The sequence below is a fragment of the Phocoena sinus genome, chromosome 3, assembly GCF_008692025.1.
Source record: "Phocoena sinus isolate mPhoSin1 chromosome 3, mPhoSin1.pri, whole genome shotgun sequence".
NCBI lineage: Eukaryota > Metazoa > Chordata > Mammalia > Artiodactyla > Phocoenidae > Phocoena > Phocoena sinus.
In genome coordinates this window covers 145,706,803-145,727,330 of record NC_045765.1, presented here as the reverse complement: position 1 = coordinate 145,727,330, position 20,528 = coordinate 145,706,803, and the positions used below count along the sequence as shown (strand labels likewise).

The 20,528-nt window shown below is 42.1% G+C and overlaps 1 protein-coding gene across 2 annotated transcripts in view; it reads right to left on the bottom strand.

Moving 5' to 3' along the window:
• The window catches only part of ADAMTS12 (ADAM metallopeptidase with thrombospondin type 1 motif 12), a 394,308-nt gene extending 385,840 nt beyond the window's left edge, over window positions 1-8,468 (bottom strand). For both annotated transcript variants that reach the window (XM_032628621.1, XM_032628622.1), the window contains exon 1: window positions 8,216-8,468. In XM_032628621.1, coding sequence (XP_032484512.1) covers window positions 8,216-8,342 — 127 coding nt within the window. In that variant the 5' untranslated portion in view covers window positions 8,343-8,468. The remainder of the gene's footprint in view (window positions 1-8,215) is intronic.
• Between the last annotated feature and the right edge of the window lie 12,060 nt (window positions 8,469-20,528).

Genomic DNA, 20,528 nt, shown 5'->3' with positions numbered 1-20,528 from the left:
CAGCTCTCCTGGCATTTCTTTGAGCAATCCAGGATCCCTTTAATAAATTCTTCTTCTGGGCTCCCCTGGTGGCACAGTGGTTAAGAATCCACCTGCCAATGCAGGGGACATGGGTTCAAGCCCTGGTCTGGGAAGATCCCACATGCCGTGGAGCAACTAAGTCCATGCGCCACAACTACTGAGCCTGCGCTCTAGAGCCCGTGAGCCACAACTACTGAGCCTGCAAGCCACAACTACTGAGGCCTGCATGCCTAGAGCCCGTGCTCCACAACAAGAGAAGCCACCAAGGTGAGAAGCCCGCGCACTGCAACACAGAGTAGCCCCCGCTCGTCACAACTAGAGAAAGCCCGTGTGCGGTAACGAAGACCCAACACAGCCAAAAATAAATTAATTAAATTTTTAAAAAATAAAATAAATTCTTTTGCTAAAATCTAAAATAGTAATAATAATATTGCCATATTTTTGTATGGTGACAGGTGGTAACTATACTTACCAGTCAGTGATCATTTTGAAATGTATAGAAATATTAAATTACTATGTTGTGTACCTGGAACTAACAGAGTGTTGTAGGTCAATTATATTTCAATAAAAGAAAGAAAGAGGGAAATATGAGACAGAGCACAGTTTTCACTCTTAGGTACTAACCAATAGTCTCAATTTTTAAGAGACTATTAAAAGTCCAGACCCTTGTTTCTGACTGCAGCAACTAAGAGCAACAGAGCACAAAGCAACATGAACAAACCTTAAAAACAATGCTCAATGAAAAATAAGAAACAAAACAAGTTAATACAGAGCCATTGACATTCATGGAAAATACATGCAAAAACAATAACACAGAGTTTGCCAGAACATACTTGAACAAAATAATACATATGGAACCCATTAAAATGGTTTTCTATGCAGAGGAATGGGAGTGGAGAATGGGGACCCAAATGCGTAAGTAAACAAAACAAGAAAGGTGTTTTACACAAATTAATAGTGCTAATGTACCACACACCAGGAGTCAAATTGACTCAGGCCTATGTACTGCCGGCTCCCCAAGGAATATCTGGACCTCGTTAGTATCAGAGCTTCACTGTCCTTCAGAGTTCAGACCTCAGGGGGGAATGGGCAGGTTGGCTGAGGTTGGATGTAGTCAGCTTCTCTAGTATTTCTCTCATGTTTCTCTTTTCTTCTATGACTCACAGTGATGTCTCTGGCTCTTCCAGGGTTGGAGAAGTGGGGAGCAGTAAGAGGCAGAAAAAGTCTTATTCAACTGAATACAGCCATTATCCTGCAATGGTACCCCCTGTACGTGGTCCTGTCCTGATGACTCCTCTCAAGAGAAGCTCTTATGTCCCTTATAGTAGGGGTCCCCAACCCCCGGGCCGCAGACCGGTGCTGGTCTGCGGCCTGTTAGGGTCCGGGCTGCACAGCAGGAGGTGAGCAGGGGGGCCAGCGAGTGAAGCTTCATTTGCCTCTCCCCATCATCCCCCATCGCTCGCATTACCTCCTGAACCATTCCCCCCATCACTCGCATTACAGCTTGAACAAACATCCCCCAACCCATCCATGGAAAAATCGTCTTCCACGAAACCGGTCCCTGGTGCCGAAAAGGTTGGAGACCGCTGCCTTATAGGACCTGTCTCTGAAGATACATCTCAAAGAATTAAACATGATTTAAATATAAAATGAAAGACTAACTTGCCTAAACCCCAGCACCTATTGCCCAAAGAATAAAAGAGGAAATACATATACAACTTTTGACCCAGTTGCTTTTGATCTAATGTGCTTTTAAGAGAGCCAGCATAAGCTGGTTGTATGATCATATAATAATTATAGGAACCATTTAACGAACACTTGCTACAATACTCCTCATTTAATACACACAACGACTCTGTGACACAGATTCAGTTACTATCCCCATTTCATAGAAAAAGAAACAGAATGTAAGAGAGGTCACAAAGCCAACATGCAATGTTACTTGGATTAAAATCTTGTGCTTCCTATTTCAAAATCATGTTCTTGGCCACTGCATTTTGTGTACATAAGCAGTTGTACTTGGCAGCGGGGATAGCAGAGGAGAGGTAATAGCACTGCCCCTGGGGATGATGATCTGACAGTAAAAGAACTGTATGACTTCTTTAAGAGGCCTCGAGTCACTCAGCAATAAATGGAGAAAATAACTGCCTCTTTATCAGGTGAAGTAATGGGAGGTAAGACCAGTTTCACCTCTTGATTTTACTGCAAAGGAAGCGGCTAAGCCACATCTGCCAATAGGTGTGGATGGAAACAGGAGGCCACTTACAGAGTGTAGCTTCGGTGGGTGGCCCACCTGCCTCATCTATACAATGGGCATAACAATAATAGTATTCCCCCCTAGGGTGGTTGTGAGGATTCAATGCAGTAATATATGTAATAGATTTGCAACACTGCTTGACAGATAACACTCACTGTCTAAACACTAGCTACTTACTCTTGGTATTAAAGATAGAAAATTGGGGGAGTTCCCTGGCGGTCCAGGGGTTAGGACTCTGCACTCTCACTGTCGAGGGTTCAGTCCCTGGTCGGGGAACTAAGATTCCTGCAAGCCGCGAGGCGCAGCTAAAAATATATATAAATAAAGATAGAAACTTGGCTACTAGGGATCTCTGTGGCCTTAAATACATGTAAGCTCCAGGCGATGGGGAGAGGCTTGCACTCATCTTGGCTTTCTCTCAGTAGATGTTTAGTTTGGAATATGAGCTAGCTATCGTCCTGGCCAATAGAAAGCAGAGTTCAGAGGGGATATGACAGGGATGGAGAAATAAGATGTCAGGAAATAATAATAACTCCTAATTTTTACCATTTCTATGGTCAAAGATGGCATTTAGAGTATACCAATTTGGTCTTGGTCATCCTCACAATTATCTGGAATATGATTAACAAGTGTCCTTGTCTTAGCCTTCATCCCCACCTCTGTAAAAAGACAATAAAGAGGAGTGAGGATTCCTGCTGTGGCAATCTGACCCCAGAGCCCAACTTCCTAACCTTTGCTCTCACTACTTCTCAAGGGGCAACCACTGACAGCCAGACATCAAGGTAGGGTGTCAACAGGGCTGGGGCCATTGTGGCTCACAGGCTCAGTAGTTGTGGCTCATGGGCTCAGTAGTTGTGGCTTGCGGGCTCTAGAGCACAGGCTCAGTAGTTGTGGTGCACAGTTGCTCCGCGGCATGTGGGATCTTCCCTGACCAGAGCTCGAACCTGTGTCCCCTGCATTGGCAGGCGTATTCTTAACTACTGCACACCAGGGAAGCCCTGTGAAGGCTCTTCTTACATTAAGATCTGAAATTATTTCCTCCTTGCAGAAGTTATTTTTTTCAAATGGCATAAATACATGATTATGACATTGGTCTTGAAATGCACTGCAGCGCTCCCTCGGTTCCGCCCAAGTCCGTGCAACCTGGAGCATGTCTCTAACATGGGATGAAGTGCCGGTCCTCTCAACTTCATGGAGTTGTCAGCAGCAAAAGAGGTCATGGAAGTGACCAGTGACTTGTAAACAGTACAGGGCAAAACGAACCTGAGGGGATATCGTCAGCTATAGAAGAGAGGCCATGTGTTGTGTGCAAGATTAATACTTCCTATTGTTCTGATACTTCATTGGGAGCCTTGTGGAGGTCATCACACAATTGTGTATGTCACCACTGAGCAATGTGGAAAGAATAGTGGGCAGAGATTGCCCAATCTACCTGTTTCTAGTCCCAGAAAGGATTGGATTTATTTCCATGGTCCTTCCTAGATCTAAAATCCAGACTCTGCCTGCCCCTTAGAACTAGAAGGAACCTTAATAGTCATGGAGGTTCTGAGTCGGCCTCCTACTGCAGGACCCTGTGTGACTCCCTTGATGCCGCTGCTGGAACGGCAGTGAGTAGGTGCTCAGTAAATGCATGTTGACTGATGGACCAGCTGGGCCTCTCATTCCTCATCTTCAAAATTAAGGAGGATGGCAGACATGACATCTGAAGTAATTTGAAAGTTTGAATGTTCAGAATTTGGGTGCAATTCAAAAATGTTGTCAGAGTGGAAATGGAATTCTAGGGAGATTGCTTAATTATGAAGCAGCAAGCAGGTCATGTGGAGGCAAAGCTCTGGTCATCCTATTCCCTGGAAGCCTTAAGGATTTCCTTCTCAATGCAAATCAAAACTACAGTGAGGTACAACCTCACGCTGGACAGAATGGCCATCATTAAAAAGTCTACAAATAACAAATCCTGGAGAGGGTGTGGAGAAAAAGGGAACGCTCCTACACTGTTGGTGGGAATGTAAATTGGTGCAGCCACTATGGAAAACAGTATGGAATTTCCTCAAAAAACTAAAAATAGAGTTGCCATATGATCCAGCAATGCCACTCCTGGGCATATATCCAGATGAAACTCTAATTTGAAAAGATACATGCACCCCTATATTCATAGCAGCACTATTCACAATAGCCAAGACATGGAAACACCTAAATGTCCATCGACAGTTGAATGGATAAAAAAGATGTGTTACATATATACAATGGAATATTACTTAGCCATCAAAAAGAATGGAATAATGCCATTTGCAGGAATATGGATAGACCTAGAGATTATCACACTAAATGAAGTAAGTCAGAAAGACAAAGACAAGTACCATATGATATCACTTATATGTGGAATCTAAAATATGACACAAATGAACTTATCTACAAAACAGAAACAGACTCACAGCCATAGAGCATAGACTTGTTGCCAAAGGGTTGGGGGAGGGATGGATTGGGAGTTTGGGATTAGCAGATGCAAACTATTATATAGAGAATGGATAAACAACAAGGTCCTACTGTATAGCACAGAGAACTGTATTCAATATCCTGCCATAAACCATAATGGAAAAGAATATGAAAAAGAATGTATACATATGTATAACTGAATCACCTTGCTGTACAGCAGAAATTAACACAACATTGTAAATCAACTATACTTCAATAAAATTAAATTAAAAAAGAAGAATTTCCTTCTCTAACTAGCTTGCCCTCATTCTTATTCTCATTCTCTCACTTCTCTCCCTCTCTCTCTCTTAGTTCTACATGGAAATCTGCTCAGAAATTTCTCTTTTGAACCAAATGGGGATTACTTGTAAATCCACTGGTGAGTTGACTGAGAACAAATATTTTGATGAAAAGACTTTTAAAAATCTGAATTTTTTTCTAGTTTAATTTTATTTATTTGAAGTTATTACAAAATAATGGCTATACTTCCCTGTGCTGTACAATATACTCTTGTAGCTTATTTATTTTATACATAGTAATTTGTATCTCTTAACCCGCTACCTCTATCTTAAACCTACCCCTCTCTCCCCCACTGGTAACCACTACTCCATTCTCTATATTTGTGAGTCTATTTCTGTTTTGTTACATTCATTCGTTTTATTTTTTAGATCCCACATACAAGTGATATCATATAATATCTGTCTTTCTCTGACTTATTTCACTAAGCATAATACCCTCTAGGTCCATCCACATTGTTGCAAATGGCAGAATTTCATTCTTTTTTATGGCTGAGTAGTATTCCATTGTATATATATACCACATCTTTATCCATTCACCTATTGATGGACACTTAGATTGCTTCCATACCTTGGCTGTTGTAAATAGTGCTGCTATGAACACTGGTGTGCATGTATCTTTTTGAATTAGTGTTTTCATTTTCTTCCAATATTTTCCCAGCAGTGGAATTCCTGGATCACATGGTAGTTCTATTTTTAGCTTTTTGAAGAACCTCCATACTGTTTTCCATCGTAGTGTACAAATTTACATTCCCACCAACAGTGCACAAAGGTTCCATATTCTCCACATCCTCACCAACATTTATTACTTGTTGACTTTTTGATGATAGGCATTCTGAAAGGTGTGAGGTGATATCTCATCGTGGTTTTGATTTGCATTTCTCTGATGATTATTGATGTTGAGCATCTTTTCATGTGTCTGTTGCCCATCTCTATACCTTCTTTGGAAAAATGTATATTCAGGTCTTCTGCCCATTTTTTGATTGGGTTGTTTGGTTTTTTTGATATTGAGTTTTATACATATATATGTGTGTGTGTATATATATATTTTTATCTTAACCCCTTATTGGTTATATCATTTGCAAATATTTTCTCCCATTCAATTGGTTGTCTTTTCATTTTGTTGATGGTTTCCTTTGCTGTGCAAAAGCTTTTAAGTTTAGTCAGGTCCCATTTATTTACTTCTGCTTTTGTTTCTTTTGCCTTAGGAGACAGTTCCAAAAAAATATTTCTACGTCTTATGTCAAAGAGTGTTCTGCCTATGTTCTCTTCTAGGATTTCAATGGTTTCAGGTCTTACATTTTAGGTCTTTAATTAAAATCTGAAAATTATTTTGGAAATTATTTTTTAAATCTATATATCTGTGTATCACTAATAAGCTCAGAGTACTGTACAGCTATTTTTCGGTATCAACTCTTCTCAGCCCATAACCCTAAAGGTGACCGGGAAAGACAACCATCTCTCACTTTTTTAGAGAGGAGAAAGCAAGTCCCAGTGGAGTCTGTCCCACACTAAGCTGAATTTGCTTACAAAGATGTGGAACAAGCAGAGCTGAAAACCAACCCAGGAGAATGCATGTCTTTGAACCAAATCATCTCCAAATGCCCTGGGAAGTGCTTGCAGTCTTTGTTTGTGCTGCCAGCAAAAGAGAGACTTTTCACAAAAGGGCTGTTTTTCAAAGAACAACAAACGCTATTTTAAACTTGGGGGTGGGAGATCGTATCTGGATCGTTTACACAAGCGAGTGCTGGCTGACTGACATCTCACCCCAGGGTTTGCTCGTTCTGGCTTCCCAGGAAAGCAAAGGGACCTGCTTCTGATGGCTCTGGAAGTGAGCAACAAATGAGGTCTCCAGCAGTATTTGAACTTTGCAACGTAGGCAGAAACCCTCAACAAGGTCAGGCTGGTGATGTTTGCCACCCAAGTGGTCTTGGGCATTAAAGGGGGTCAGGAGGCTATGGAAGCTTCCCGAGACTTGAGCACTGTCAGCAGACACAGGACTTAATGGATGCTAACTCCGTGCTGTGTGTGTGTGTGTGTGTGTGTGTGTGTGTGTGTGTGTGTGTGTGTTGTCCCTATTATTGTTCTAGGACAATGCTGCTTGATTGTAAGAAGCCAACCTCTGGAGTGTGGCTACCTGGGTTTAAAACCTCACTCCACCATAGCTAAGCCCGTAAACTCCCCAAGCTTCAGTTTCTATGGGTGTAAAGCAGGGATGGTAACAGTGGTCCCTGCACCCCAGGCAGCTGTTGTCAGTGGTCAAGAGGCTGACACACCAGAGTGCCTTAGCAGTCCTGGCACATGGGACACACTCCAGCCACGCAGGTCATTGCTGCTGCCATGACTGTTTCCCCTCAGAAGTCCAACAAACTCCCCACCAAACAGGAAAGTGTGTCTGACCCTTGCAAGTCCAATAAAAAAAAAAAAAACAGAGGCAACAATACCATCCTGCTCAGGGTGTTAGGTTTTAAAAATATATAATAATAACAACAAACAATAATAATAATAACAAATTTTCCATCACAACTCCTCCAATGCTTTCTATAGCATTGTAGAGTTCCATGAAATTCTGAAAGAGAAGCAGCCAGCTGTGACCAGCAAGACAGGACCGGGAAAGGTGTGCCCCTATGGTAGGAAATTTTCTCTAAAAGGTCTGTTATTTTTACAACACAGCCCTAAATCTTTCCAGGAAAACACAGCCAAGCTCACTCAGCGGGGGGTGGGGGGGTGGGGGGGTGGAATCACATTTCCCCTTACCTCACCAGAAGTTTCAAACTAACTAAAAACATGGCAATGACTGCCAGTGGACAGTTGGAACTTTTTAAAAAAACATCATTTTCCGTTTTCAGCATCTGAAAAGTAGGGACTGAAACAGTGCAGCATTCAGAAGAGACAAAAGAGACAGTTGGGGGTGGTTCCGAGCTACCTCCAGAGTCTTCACTGCAGCATCCTCAGTGTAAAAGAGATGTGGATCCTCGTCTTTCGGTAAAAAGTAAGGAATCTACACCTTAAGCACTGAAATGCAAGATGCTCCCAGCCCAGATTTCCTCGCAACCAGCCAAACGTCTTTGCAGAGCTCAGCCGAGTGGGGGAAGGGAAAAGAGAGCAACCAACTTTGCTCGCGTCTTACCCCTGCGGTTTTCAAAGGAAATAAAGAAAAGCCACTAACCTTGCCTCCTGTCTGGGAAGAGCACAGGGCCCGGCTGAGGTTGTCTCCCATAGCAAAGGGCCCCCAAGTTTAGGAGCTGAGCCACCACGGAGAGCTTTGCAAGCCAGCTCCTCTGTGCACATGGCATGGTTCAGTTGTTGCGGAGAGAAAAGTCAACAAGTTTTAGCTCAAGAAATCAAGTCCTCGCCTGTGGCCGAGCAAGAAGATGCAGGGGTGCATGGTCCAGGAGTGGGGAGGGGGAAGCTACAAGGCTGCCCACGATCTCCCTTTGCTCTTTTAAGCAGAAAGGGGCTAGTTACCTTTCCGTCCCCTCCCTCCTCCCGAAAGTGGAGTGATTCAGCTGACAGCGTCTGCTTTCCATGGGGTGCGGAATGGGTCAGAGCGGGAGGGCGCAGCCCACCCCCGATCCCCACCCCTCTGCCTTGGACGCCAGGCCTCCTCGCAGACAGCTCCGCGCATCTTCCTCCGGGACTCCCACCCCCGCGCTCCGCCGGCCCCGCCCAGAGCCCGGCCAAGCCGGCCAAATAGGGGAGCTCCGGGGAAAGTCACCCAGGGCGGGACTCCGAGTGAGAGGCCCCCCCAGGCCAGCCCCTCATACAGGGCGCAGGGATGGGGCAGAGAGGACCCCACTCCCTGACCCTCCTCAGCTCAGTGCTGCCCCCTTTCCGGCCTTTCCCGGTTCCCGAACTTTTCCCACCATTGCTCTACCAAGGCTCCTCAGCCGGTCTCTGCGATTCTCTTCCAGGCCCGGCTAGGGCTTTCATTTGAAAAAGTAACAAGCAATTTTTCTCTTTGCCAAGTCACACAAAGGGAAATGGTCTGTTCAAATGCTAGTTCAACCCTGGACAAGTCCCTTCATCTGTACCATGAGGCTATGCATAGGACCACAGGACCATGAGCCACTCTGAGTCTGCAGGTCTCTCTAGTGCTTTTCTAATTTCCTAAGCCTACCTCCACTCACCCAAAAGGAAACCCGGAGAGCAGCGGAAGTTAGTCAGCCCAAGAAGGTGTCAAGGTATTTCTGCAGTTCGCCTGCACATGCTGTCCTCGGAAGGGGAAACCATTCAGGGGCTCAAGCTTTACCTCAACGAGCTAATGCTGCCAGCTAGGGTGCTTGTGAGGCATCCTGAGAACTTCCTGGGATAATCCAGCCAAGGTTTTCACCTCTGGGCTGAAACAGGCCTCTTTACTCCATTCAGAAGGAATTTGGCCCCATATTGATTCTCCATGGCTTCCAGCCATCCATATGTGCTCAGTGAGAGGAGGGGGGTAGGGTACCAACTCATCCAACCTTGCCCACGGCCAGTGCAGCCAAGTCAAACAGTGATCCAAGTACAAGGTGGTACTCACAAGCCTGGGGCGGGCAGTCTGAAGGACTTCAGACTGGATACATACACACCATGACATTTCAAGGGGTAGGTATAAGACTCCTGTTATTGCCATTACAAATTCCCAAAAGTTTGGTGACTCAAAACAACACAAATTTAGTATCTTCCAGTTCTGGTGGTCAGAAGTCTGAGATGGGTCTCCCTAGGCTAAATCAAGGCATTAGCCCAGCTGCATTCCTTTCTGGAGGCCCTTTTCTTTCCTTGCCGCCATTTTCAACGCCAGTAAGGGCCAGTTGGGTCTCTTAAGTCACATCATCCTGACACTATCCCTTTTTCTTCCCTTCTCCATTTATAAGGACCCTTGTGATTATGTTGGCTCCACCCAGATTATCCAGCTTGATCTTTTTATCTTATAGTCGCTGATTAGCAGCCTTAATTCCATCTGCAACCTTATCCTCTTTGCCATACATTACAGGTTATATTGTGCTGTCATAGGCCAGTCATAGAACTGCTCTGAGCCTCTTGTCCTGTTACATAAATATTAGGCAAGAAGAGCATAGCTTGAGTCCAAAGGGGATACAGAGAAGACAGGCATGTCCAGTGAAATGTCATGAAGACCCAACAGCAGGGCAGTTGCAAAGGCACTGAAGAACCACTTTGGGCTAGAACTCTTTGTTTCTTTCCCTCTTCTCCTCTTCCCCTCCCCCTTGCCCTTCTCCTCCTCCTCTTCTTCCTCCTTCTGTTTCTTCTTCTTTTTTCTTTTTTTTTTTTTCGCTGTACGTGGGCCTCTCACTGTTGTGGCCTCTCCCTTTGTGGAGCACAGGCTCCGGACGCGCAGCCCCAGCGGCCATGGCTCACGGGCCCAGCCGCTCTGCGGCATGTGGGATCCTCCCGGACCGGGGCAGGAGCCCGTGTCCCCTGCATCGGCAGGTGGACTCTCAACCACTGCGCCACCAGGGAAGCCCCATTTTTTTTTTTTTAAATTGAAGTCTAGCTGATTTACAATGTTGTGTTTGTTTCAACTGTACGGCAGAGTGATTCAGTTATACATATATATATATATTCTTTTTCAGGGTCTTTTCTCTGCTTTTTTTTTTTTTTCCAAGTACTGTGGAAGCGACTCACATAATTGCACCTACTGGTGCAACTATCAATTCACGTCTCCAATTTCAGCAAGTTTTCAACATGGCTCAGCACATATATGCATCCTGCTATTATTCCAAGACTGAGTTCCTCTTACTCTCTCCAGAATTTATAAAATTCCTCCAAAGGCTGGTGTTACCTCAGGGTAGAGGGAAGAATTAATCCTGCTCAACTTTTCCTCTGCTCAGTGGGAAAAGGAAACAAATCCTTTTGGTGACCAAGGTTGGTAGCAATAAAAAAGCCAACTGCCTTTCCTGATATGTCCTCTATAGAGAGCACAGCTGTGAAGCAGTGCATAGTCTCCAAAATATCCCATGGCTGATGCAAATATGCTACCATTGAAGAAAAACTACAAACACATGTAAAATCCAACTGTTAAATAAGAGGTAGGAACAGCAAACATTTACTACATGCTGACTATTTACTGGGCATTGCCCTGTATCTGCATTACTTTATTTAATCTTCACAAAAACCTATTAATTAGGCAGGTAATATTATTATCTTTGCATTGCAGATGAGAAAACAAACACTGAAAGGTTAATAACTGCCTAGGATCACATCACTGTGAAGTGGAAAGCTAGGATGAAGCAGTGAAGGTCAGAGAAATGAAAAGACTTAGCCAAGACACCAGGCAGAATCAAATATAGATCTGTCTCACTTACTTGTAATGTCTTCATCCACAGAGAGTGAAGGGACTAAGAATACCAACATATAGACATTATCATAGTGTCTCAGGTAGTGGTTTAGTTCTTATGGTAAAGTGTTTTCCATGTAAAAAAACAAACAGACAAAATATCTAAAATGCTTCACAAAGAGTTTCCTCTGTTACATAAGCAAATAAGGCATAAAAAATTCATACTTTCCTTAAAAACCTGTAGAAGAACAAGGGATGGCTGAAATTCAAGGAAAATTAGCTCAAGGCATTTTTCAAAGCTGTCATTAACACTGGAAAGACAAAAAACTGACATCAGCCAAGAAAACCAAGCCTGACTTGGCCCCAAGTATCACAAATGAATATGCCACAAAAAGAGAATTAACATCTGTTAATTCTACCCAAATACCACAACCACCACCTCATAACGGCAATCACAGTATCATACTCTATAGTTTACAAAGCTCTTTTCGTAAGCCAAGTCAGAGGATGGAAGGGAGAAGAGTCTTCCTCTGAGGTTTTTGAGCATAGTTAGACCTCAACTGTGCTTGGAAGTCAAAAAACATTACCTTCAAAAATCATACATTTTAATATTGTTGTTACAAGTACTATTTTCTTTTAAACCTCTCTGCAGTCCTTGAAAGAAGATGGAGATGGTATTTGTAACCCTCAGGACTGTCAGTTCACTTTTATTCTTCCACCCACTTGTATTCAACGTATAATTGGATCAATAATAAGCACTGCCCACTCTGTACATTCCCAACACCCAGGGAGTTTGTCTTCCTGGCTCAATTTGAAGACCCTAGAATCTATTCATTGCAGATTTTGTAAAACTACTTGGCTTTGTATTAAGTGAATGCCATTAGACCATTCCTCAGATATTATAATTAATCCATTTGATTAAGGAAACAATGTCCTGCCAATGCCCCTTTGAAAGCCATGGCTGAGAAGGCTATGGATGCCTGATTATTAAAACATACTATTGGCTGAAAGAAAACAGTGCATCTCAGAAAAATAATGTGTAGCACTTGGATCAAAATGTTGTAGCAAATTGTAAGTAACATCAGTTTGGGGTCAACTGAAGCCTAATCAAAATGAAATGTAACAAGGGTTTACTAGGGTTGGTGGAAGGAGATCCACATGGGTGGTCTGCCAGAGGGAGCCCAGGTGGGGTGAGGGAGGGATAGGGCTTGTGGAAAGGGGTCAGAGCCTCAGCAATGTAAAAAGGACATCCGTGTAGGATAGCTGCCCAACCCATTGTATCAGAGCCAGAGCAGAGTGAGAAGGGCACCCCCCTAAGAGGGGATGTCCCAGCAGGGTGTTGAAATACTGGCAGGGTAAGGAGGTGTGGGGTGATGGTGGCAACTGAGGCAGTGACTGGATGTTGGTTACATACAGGGGGATTGATTAAATAAGTTAACACAGGAAAGATAATGGGAGTCAAGTTTCTCACTGCCAGTGAAGAGAAGTACCAGTCTGAAAAAAGAAAAAAGTAGAATGAACTCTGTGATGTTGTATTGTAACTGAATCCATAGTTGGAACCCATAGCTGTTGATGTATGTATCGATGTATACAGAAATAAAGATATAAATGTGCATAAGTGTTACGTATATGTGTGTATGCCTACATATATTCCCTAGGCCTGTCCGTTTGAGTATGTTGGAGCAACAACACCCCAAAAGCAATGAACACGTCTGACACTCAGATCTCGGATTCTAAATACCATTCTCCTCTAAAGGAACTAGGACTCCTTAAAGAAATGGCTTAGAGAAAACAGAAGATGAGCCTGGATCATTTTATTGCTCAAAAAACAAAAAGACAAAAAATCAACAACAAAAGCCAACAACAACAAAGAAAGACTCAAAGAAAGATGAGAGCACATCAAAAGGAGAGAGGAGCTAGCATGAAAGAGCACCCACTAGCCAAATCTAGGAAAGTTTAAGCAAAAATACACAATAGTAATAAATTATTAGACATAAAATAAGAACCATGAATCCATACTGATACAAATAGATAAATGAATAGAAAGGTCGATGATGGACAGAATCTTTATATAATTGTAAAGTACCTCCTCCCAAATATTTATTCATTATAAAGTACTCAAAAGAGTAGAGTGCAGAAGCCTAGCAGGTATCACCTTAATCGAGTTAACAAAGTAAACAGAATCGGTGAGGTGGGAAATCAAAACTGCACACTCCCTGATAGGCTTCAGTGAGAACATCACTTGTGTGAAACCTCTGCCAGAGATATGTAGCCTGAATCTAACAATGCGGAAGCATCAGACAAACCAAAATTGAGGGACATTCTACAAAATAGCTGGCTTTTTACCTTCAAAAGGCCATGAAAATCAAAAGAAAACTGAAAAACTCTTCTAGATTGAAGGAGACCAAAGAGATATGACAACTAAATGCAACACATGAGTCTGAATAGGATCCTTTTGTTACAAAAGACATTGTTGGATCAATTAGTGAAACTTGAAAGGGGACAGAGGATTGGATGGTAGTACTGTTTCACTTAATTTCCTGATTGTGATTGTTGTGGTTTTGTAGAAGAATATCCTTGTTTGTTAGAGGTATATACCTTAAAGTATCAATATTTGAAGGTGATGAGACATCTAGTTGACAACTTAAATAATTTAGAACACAAAATGTTTTCTGCTTTTTTTTTAACTTCTCTTCCAACTTTTCTGTAAGTTTGAGATTGCTTCTAAATAAAAAACATCAAGTGTAACAATCTGTTCTCATTCTTTAAAATAATTTAACACTTGGTGGAGATGCTATAGAACTGGGAATTAGAGAAGTCTAATAATGAGAGGTTAGTAGTCAATTAAGTGCCCACGTATGGTAGTCTCTGAGCACCCATGCTGACAGCTGTGGCTGTTACCATTGTCAGACTGGTCCTATGTTGGTTCTGAACCACATGAGCACCAGTCCTTTTCTATCACTCTGCCTTAAAGATTAAGCCTGAGTTAAAGAATAGTGTGCTCATTGTTCCCAAAGAGAGGAAGAAATTAGGGATGGAATGTATCAGGGAACCTTTGAATACTACTACCTTAGCAAAAAGAGAATACCTCATTTATTCATTCAACAAATAGTTATTGATTGCAGTATCTATTATAGCATAGTTATATGCTATAATATAGTATATTATAGCAATGAAGGAAATAGAGACTCTTTCCTCATGCTTGAATATGTCCTAGTTTGAGGTTGTGGGAATCAGGGGTAAAGGAAATAAACAAACAAGCAAATATGTACTATGTAAGATAGTGATAAGAGCAGCAGAGAACAATTAGCAGGCTAAGGAGGACAGTGAGTGACTGAGAGGGGTGGGTTTCTATTTTATATAAGGGGGCCAAAAATGACCTCCCTACTAAGATGATATTAACAGAAACCTGAAAAAAATAAGATTGAGGAAAATAGCTATCTGGTAGAAGAATATTCCAGGCCAGGGAAACAGTAATAGCAAAGATCCTCAATTGGGAAGAAATATGCTAGGAGGACATGGAAAATTGAGGAGTGTGGTGTGGCTGGAGCATGCAGGCAAGAGGAGAGTGGTGGGAGAGGGAGAGAGGGGAAAGCATGAAGATCCCTAGTGGGGACTTTAAATTTTACCCTGAGCAAATTAAGAAGCTATTGCTGGTTTTGAATAGAGAAGTGACTTAGGATTTACAAGGATCTCTTTGGTCGCTGGGTTGAGAATGGCTGTAAGGAGGGAAAGGCGGGAGCACAGAGAGCAGTTAGGAGGTTATTGAATTAACTCTGGTAAGAGATAATGGTGGGTTACATCAGGTGGTAGCAAAAGACATGGTGGGAATTACTCAGATTCTGGATTTATTTTGAAGGTAGAGCCAACAAGACTTTCTAATGAATTGGATGTATGGTATAACAGAAAGAACTCAAGGATGATGACAAGGTTCAGAATTGCCAATAATTGAGATGAGGAAGATGGAAGGTAGAATAGGTTTTATAAGGGTGGGGAAATCAGAAGCTCAGTTGGAGACATGCTAAGATGTCTCTTAGACATTTGAAGGGAAATGTCAACAAGGCCATTGGATATACAAGTCTAGAGTTCAGAGAGGTTCAGATTGAAGGTGTACATATGGACATCATAGGTATATAGATGATATTGACAGCCATGAAATAGAATGTATGAATGTAGCAGAGAAGAAAAGAGGCATGAGGACTGTACTCTGGGTACTGTAGACTAAATATTTGTGTCTTCCCAAAATTTGTATGGTGAAATTCTAACCCCCAATGTGATGGCATTAGGAGGTGGAGTTTTGGGAAGTGATTAGGTCATGAGAGCGGAGCCTTCTTGAATGGGATTAGCGTCCTTACAAAAGAGAACCCGGAGAGGCCCCTCCCTGATCCACAATGTGAGAACACAGCAAGAGATGACTCTCTCTGAACCAGGAAGCATGTCTCACCAGACACTGAATGTTCCATTGCCTTGATCTTGGACTTCCCAAGCTCCAGGATTGTGAGAAATAAATATCTCTTATTTATAAGCTACCCAGTCTATGGTATGTTTGTTACAGCAGCCCTAATGGGTTAAAACATTGGTGGGGAGATGAAATAAAGAGGAATCAGCAAAGAAGACTGAGGGGTGGCCAACAAGGTAAGAAGAGAATCAGGAAAGTGTGGTACCTTCGAAATCAAGATATCACAGTGATTCACTAGCTCTAACTGGAGGTAAGGACAGGAGAGGAGTCCTTGCTCTCTATACCCACCTGTGTGGAAGAAAAAATGGAAGAAAGAGACCAAAGACTGAGTTTGTTCAGTTAAGAAGCAATAACTCCACCCACGGATATTGGTTGGCCAAAAAGTCCGTAACGGACTTTTTGGGAAAGAGTCTTACGGAAAAACCTGAACGAACTTTTCGGCCAACCCAATAACTGTAGCTCAGTCAAGGTCCTTGAAACCTGACCAAATTAGAAATTCTGTCATGGAGAGTGTTGTCAGGAAGGGATGGGAGTACCAAGGAATGTCCACAACCCTAGCTCACCTCACTCTTTACATTCTCTGAACATGCTGAGCTCAACCAGAGCCTATGAGTAGACTGGGCTGAGGTTCTCATCAGAGACCAGCTAAGTGTCAGTGTTTATCACTGTTCTTTGATCTCTTCCTGGGATCATTGAGAGCAGAACATCAACTGTGCCCTTAAGAAACTTTGAAGTGAGTAAATGAGATTAGTTCCGGTAACAATAAGGATATATAATAATAGTACCCACTCTTTTTTTTTTTTGCTTTATTGAGGTATAACTAACACAAAATAAACTGAACATGTTTAAAGTATACCATGTCATGTGTTTGTACATACACACTTGTGAAACCATCACCACAATAAAATTTGACATGTACATGTGTGTGCAAGTGTGTGTGTGTGTGTATGTGTCAGACCCGAAGTTTGCTCTTGCTCCTTTGTAATCCCTTCCTCCTGTCCCTACTTGCATCATCCCCAACCACAGGAAGCCACTGCCCTGCTTTCCTTCACTGGAGATTAGCATTTTCTAAAATTTTACATAATGGAGTCATATAGTATATACTCACTTTTATCTGTCTTCATTCACTCAGCATAATTATTTGTACGTTTTGTGCGCCAATACTCTGCTCCTTTTTATTTCTGCATAGTATTCCATCATATGGATCTACCACAATTTGTCTATTCATTCACTTTGTTATTAATTTATCTGCTAACCACTGGAAAAATGATGGAAATAAAGCTTAGTCATGGGCACCTCATCTAAAAGCAGGCAGATGTGTGCATACCACTAGTTCATGTTAGAGATCTTTCCTTGACATTTATGAAGGTCCCTAATTGCTCAAAAAAACTTTATTTCCATGGACAGTATATATTTCTCCTCAGGATGAAGTGCTTTAAAAGATACACATCAAAATAATGAAAAATCATCTTTGAAGTTGACCCTGGATTAAGATAAAAGATCTCTTGATGGTGTTGTAGAGATAAACTCCCCTGCCAGACCCAGGGAGAGGTTATCTTTACAGCCATGGGATGGGTCTTTGTAGCACTTTGATTCTCCAGAGCACGGATAGCCAGACTCAGTGCTCTCGCGAGGCACAGGGGATGGCTGGCAGAGGGCAAGGTACTCTGCTAACACCTTTATCCACCCTGGCTGTTCTCTCCAAATGGTGCTGCCAGGGTTGCCTCCTTGGCAACGAGAAGTCCTCCTTTGTTGCTTCATAGCCCTCTGAGTGTTGCTGATAACACAGACTCACACTATTAGTTACTTGTTTTGCTGTCCTGCTAAATCTGTACCAAGTCTCCTGAGAGGTCCCCAAGAGCAAAGGGTTGTATTGATTCAGTCACTGCTTCCTGCAGCGGCCGTGATCAGATTAAGGTGCTGCGATTCATCTTTTGAAGGGGAGAGAGGTGATATGTGTATGGATAGACGGATGGAGCCTTTGAAATCCAGTGTGAGAAAATTCAGTACACAGGCTATGTTTATTGAACATATGGCTTAGTGTGTAAGACAGGCAGAAGTCTATGAAAGACTTATAGAAAGAAGTGATGCTATCATGTGGTGAATTTAAAAGTGACAACTGGAGCTGCATTTCCTGCAGTGAGATTCAAGTTAATGAATCTTATGACTGGTTATGATTGATTTTCCACTTGATTATAAACTGAAGGTACAGACTATGTTTTATTTCTGCATTTCCCTCAAAGATAAAAATGGTAAATGAATATCTGATCAGAGGATGGGTGTGTGGGTGGGTGACTTACTGGAGAATATTCTGGGGAATGATCTGCCTTGATGCTCATGGAAACGCCCCTCTGTTAAGAGTTGGCTTCCTCTCCTCAATCCCACCTGACCTTGGGAAATTGATTCTGGTCTTAGTATTAGACTATCCTCTCCTCTCTTCGCCCTCAGGAGTAAGTACTCTCCTGTGCGTATTTGTTAAACGCAAACGTAACAATAGAGATCACCAGTCACTGCAGCAAGGAGCGGTTTGTTAACACTGATACTTGTTACAACAGACAATATGTACCTCAGCAGAAGGTGGGGCAGCGGCCACCGCTCAGGGGACTGTGGCAGCGCTCTGAGCACCCCCTCTCTGTCACTTCTGCACGTGGTCCTGGCTCCAGCGTCTAATCTTGGCACATAGACAAGAAAGAAGAACCCCTGGCTGGCGCTCTGCTAGTGAGGATTTGGAAAGTAAAAGCAACATCCCAGGTCCACAGGCAAATTTTTACTGGGGAGAAGGGGATACAATATCTACAATTTACTTCAAAATATTTTTTTATCAATAATATTGGTATGTATTACTTTTAATGTACACCCTAGAAAAACGATATGAACCTTGAGAAGGGTTAGGTAATATTTAATCAAGAGTTCATACTGGGACTTCCCTGGTAGCACAGTGGTTAAGAATCTGCCTGCCAATGCAGGGGACACGGGTTCGATCTCTGGTCCAGGAAGATCCCACATGCCACAGAGCAACTAAGCCTGTGCACCACAACTACTGAACCTACGCTCTAGAGCCCGCAAGCCACAACTACTGAGCCTACGTGCCACAACTACTGAAGCCTGCATGCCTATAGTCCATGCTCCACAACAAGAGAAGCCACCGCAGTGAGAAGCCCGCACACCGCAACGGAGAGTAGTCCCCACTTGCCACAACTAGAGAAAGCCCGCCCACAGCAGCAAAGACCCAATGCAACCAAGATAAATAAATAAATTAATAAATTTATTTTTAAAAAAAAGTTCACACTACAAGTCATCAATTAAAAGTACTTCAACTATCTTTCTCTCTGATAAATGCCAGATGTTTTTAAACTAGAATCTTGAAGATATGTGGCTTGAGGAGGATATTGTAGAGACACTCCCAACCTTACACAAACAGGATATAATATCTAGGAAAAGGGATTTCCAATCTTGATGGGGTAACAGAAATGCAATTTTCCCTTTTGGTGTAAATGACTAAAAATATAATGGGCAAAATATATGAAACCATGGTTTCAGACACTACAACAAGCAGCACAGGACTACAATCCCTGAAAGAAGGCAAACAAGTGATGAGAGCCTAGCAGTTACCCAGATTACTGCCTAGAGAGAGTTTCCAGGCTGCAGTGCAGGGAGGGGGACCCCAAACAGCTTAATGATCTCTCTGAATTGAGGATGCAGTTAGGAATTCAAGGAAGCCAAAGTAACTAAGAGTTTGCAGGACAGATTATGGAAGAGGAGAGACATGCACAGAGAGGTCTGCTTCATGTAGAGAGAGTCTCAGAAATGTGTAGCAGATTCCCTGCAAGCCTTTAACTGAGTACTTCTCAGCCCATGCATGGGAATAAACTATCTGAAGGAGGAGGAATAATTTAAAAAAAGAAAACACTGGAAAGATTCAGGTGGAACAACTTCAGTGATTACACAGTGCTAGAAATAGTTTGCTTTCCCACCAGTCAAATTGGAAAATAGCCTTACAATACACAAGGCATCAGAAGGATGTTGCCTCAATAGTGGAACAAAATTATACCTGGAATAAATGTTGTCCTGGTCTCACTTAGCAAAACTTAAAAGCAAGGCTTCATGGGATTAACATATACACACTACTACATAAAAAATAGATAACCAACAAGGACCTGCTGTATAGCACAGGGAACTATACTCAATATTTTGTAATAAACTATAAGGGAAAAGAATCTGAAAAGACAGAAATATGTATATATAATGATTTCAATAAGTGATGCTGAAAGAACTGTATAAATGCATGAAAATAAATAACTTTGACCCTGAAATCATAACATATACAAAAATTAACTTCAAAGACATCATATTTCTCTTTCAAGTGAAATTTAAGAGTTAAATATATCACATTTTAGAAGAAAACTTGGGAGAAATCCTTACTTAACTTGGGTTTGGCAAAAATCTCTTAAATAAAACCCCAAAGTACAAATGCTAGAAGAAAAGAAATCAATTAATTGGCCTTCATCAAAACCACTGTGATGAAGATAAAAAGGTAAGTCATGGACAAGGAGAAAATATTTACAAAACATATATCTGAAAAATGGTGTGTCTCTTAAATATATAAAGATCTCTTACAACTCAGTAAGAAAAAGACAAACAACCAATAAAAATAGGTGAAATATTTAAATGAGAACTTCACAAAAGATAGCTAATTAACCCATGAAAAGATTATTAACATCATTTTTCATTAGGGAAATGCAATTTGAA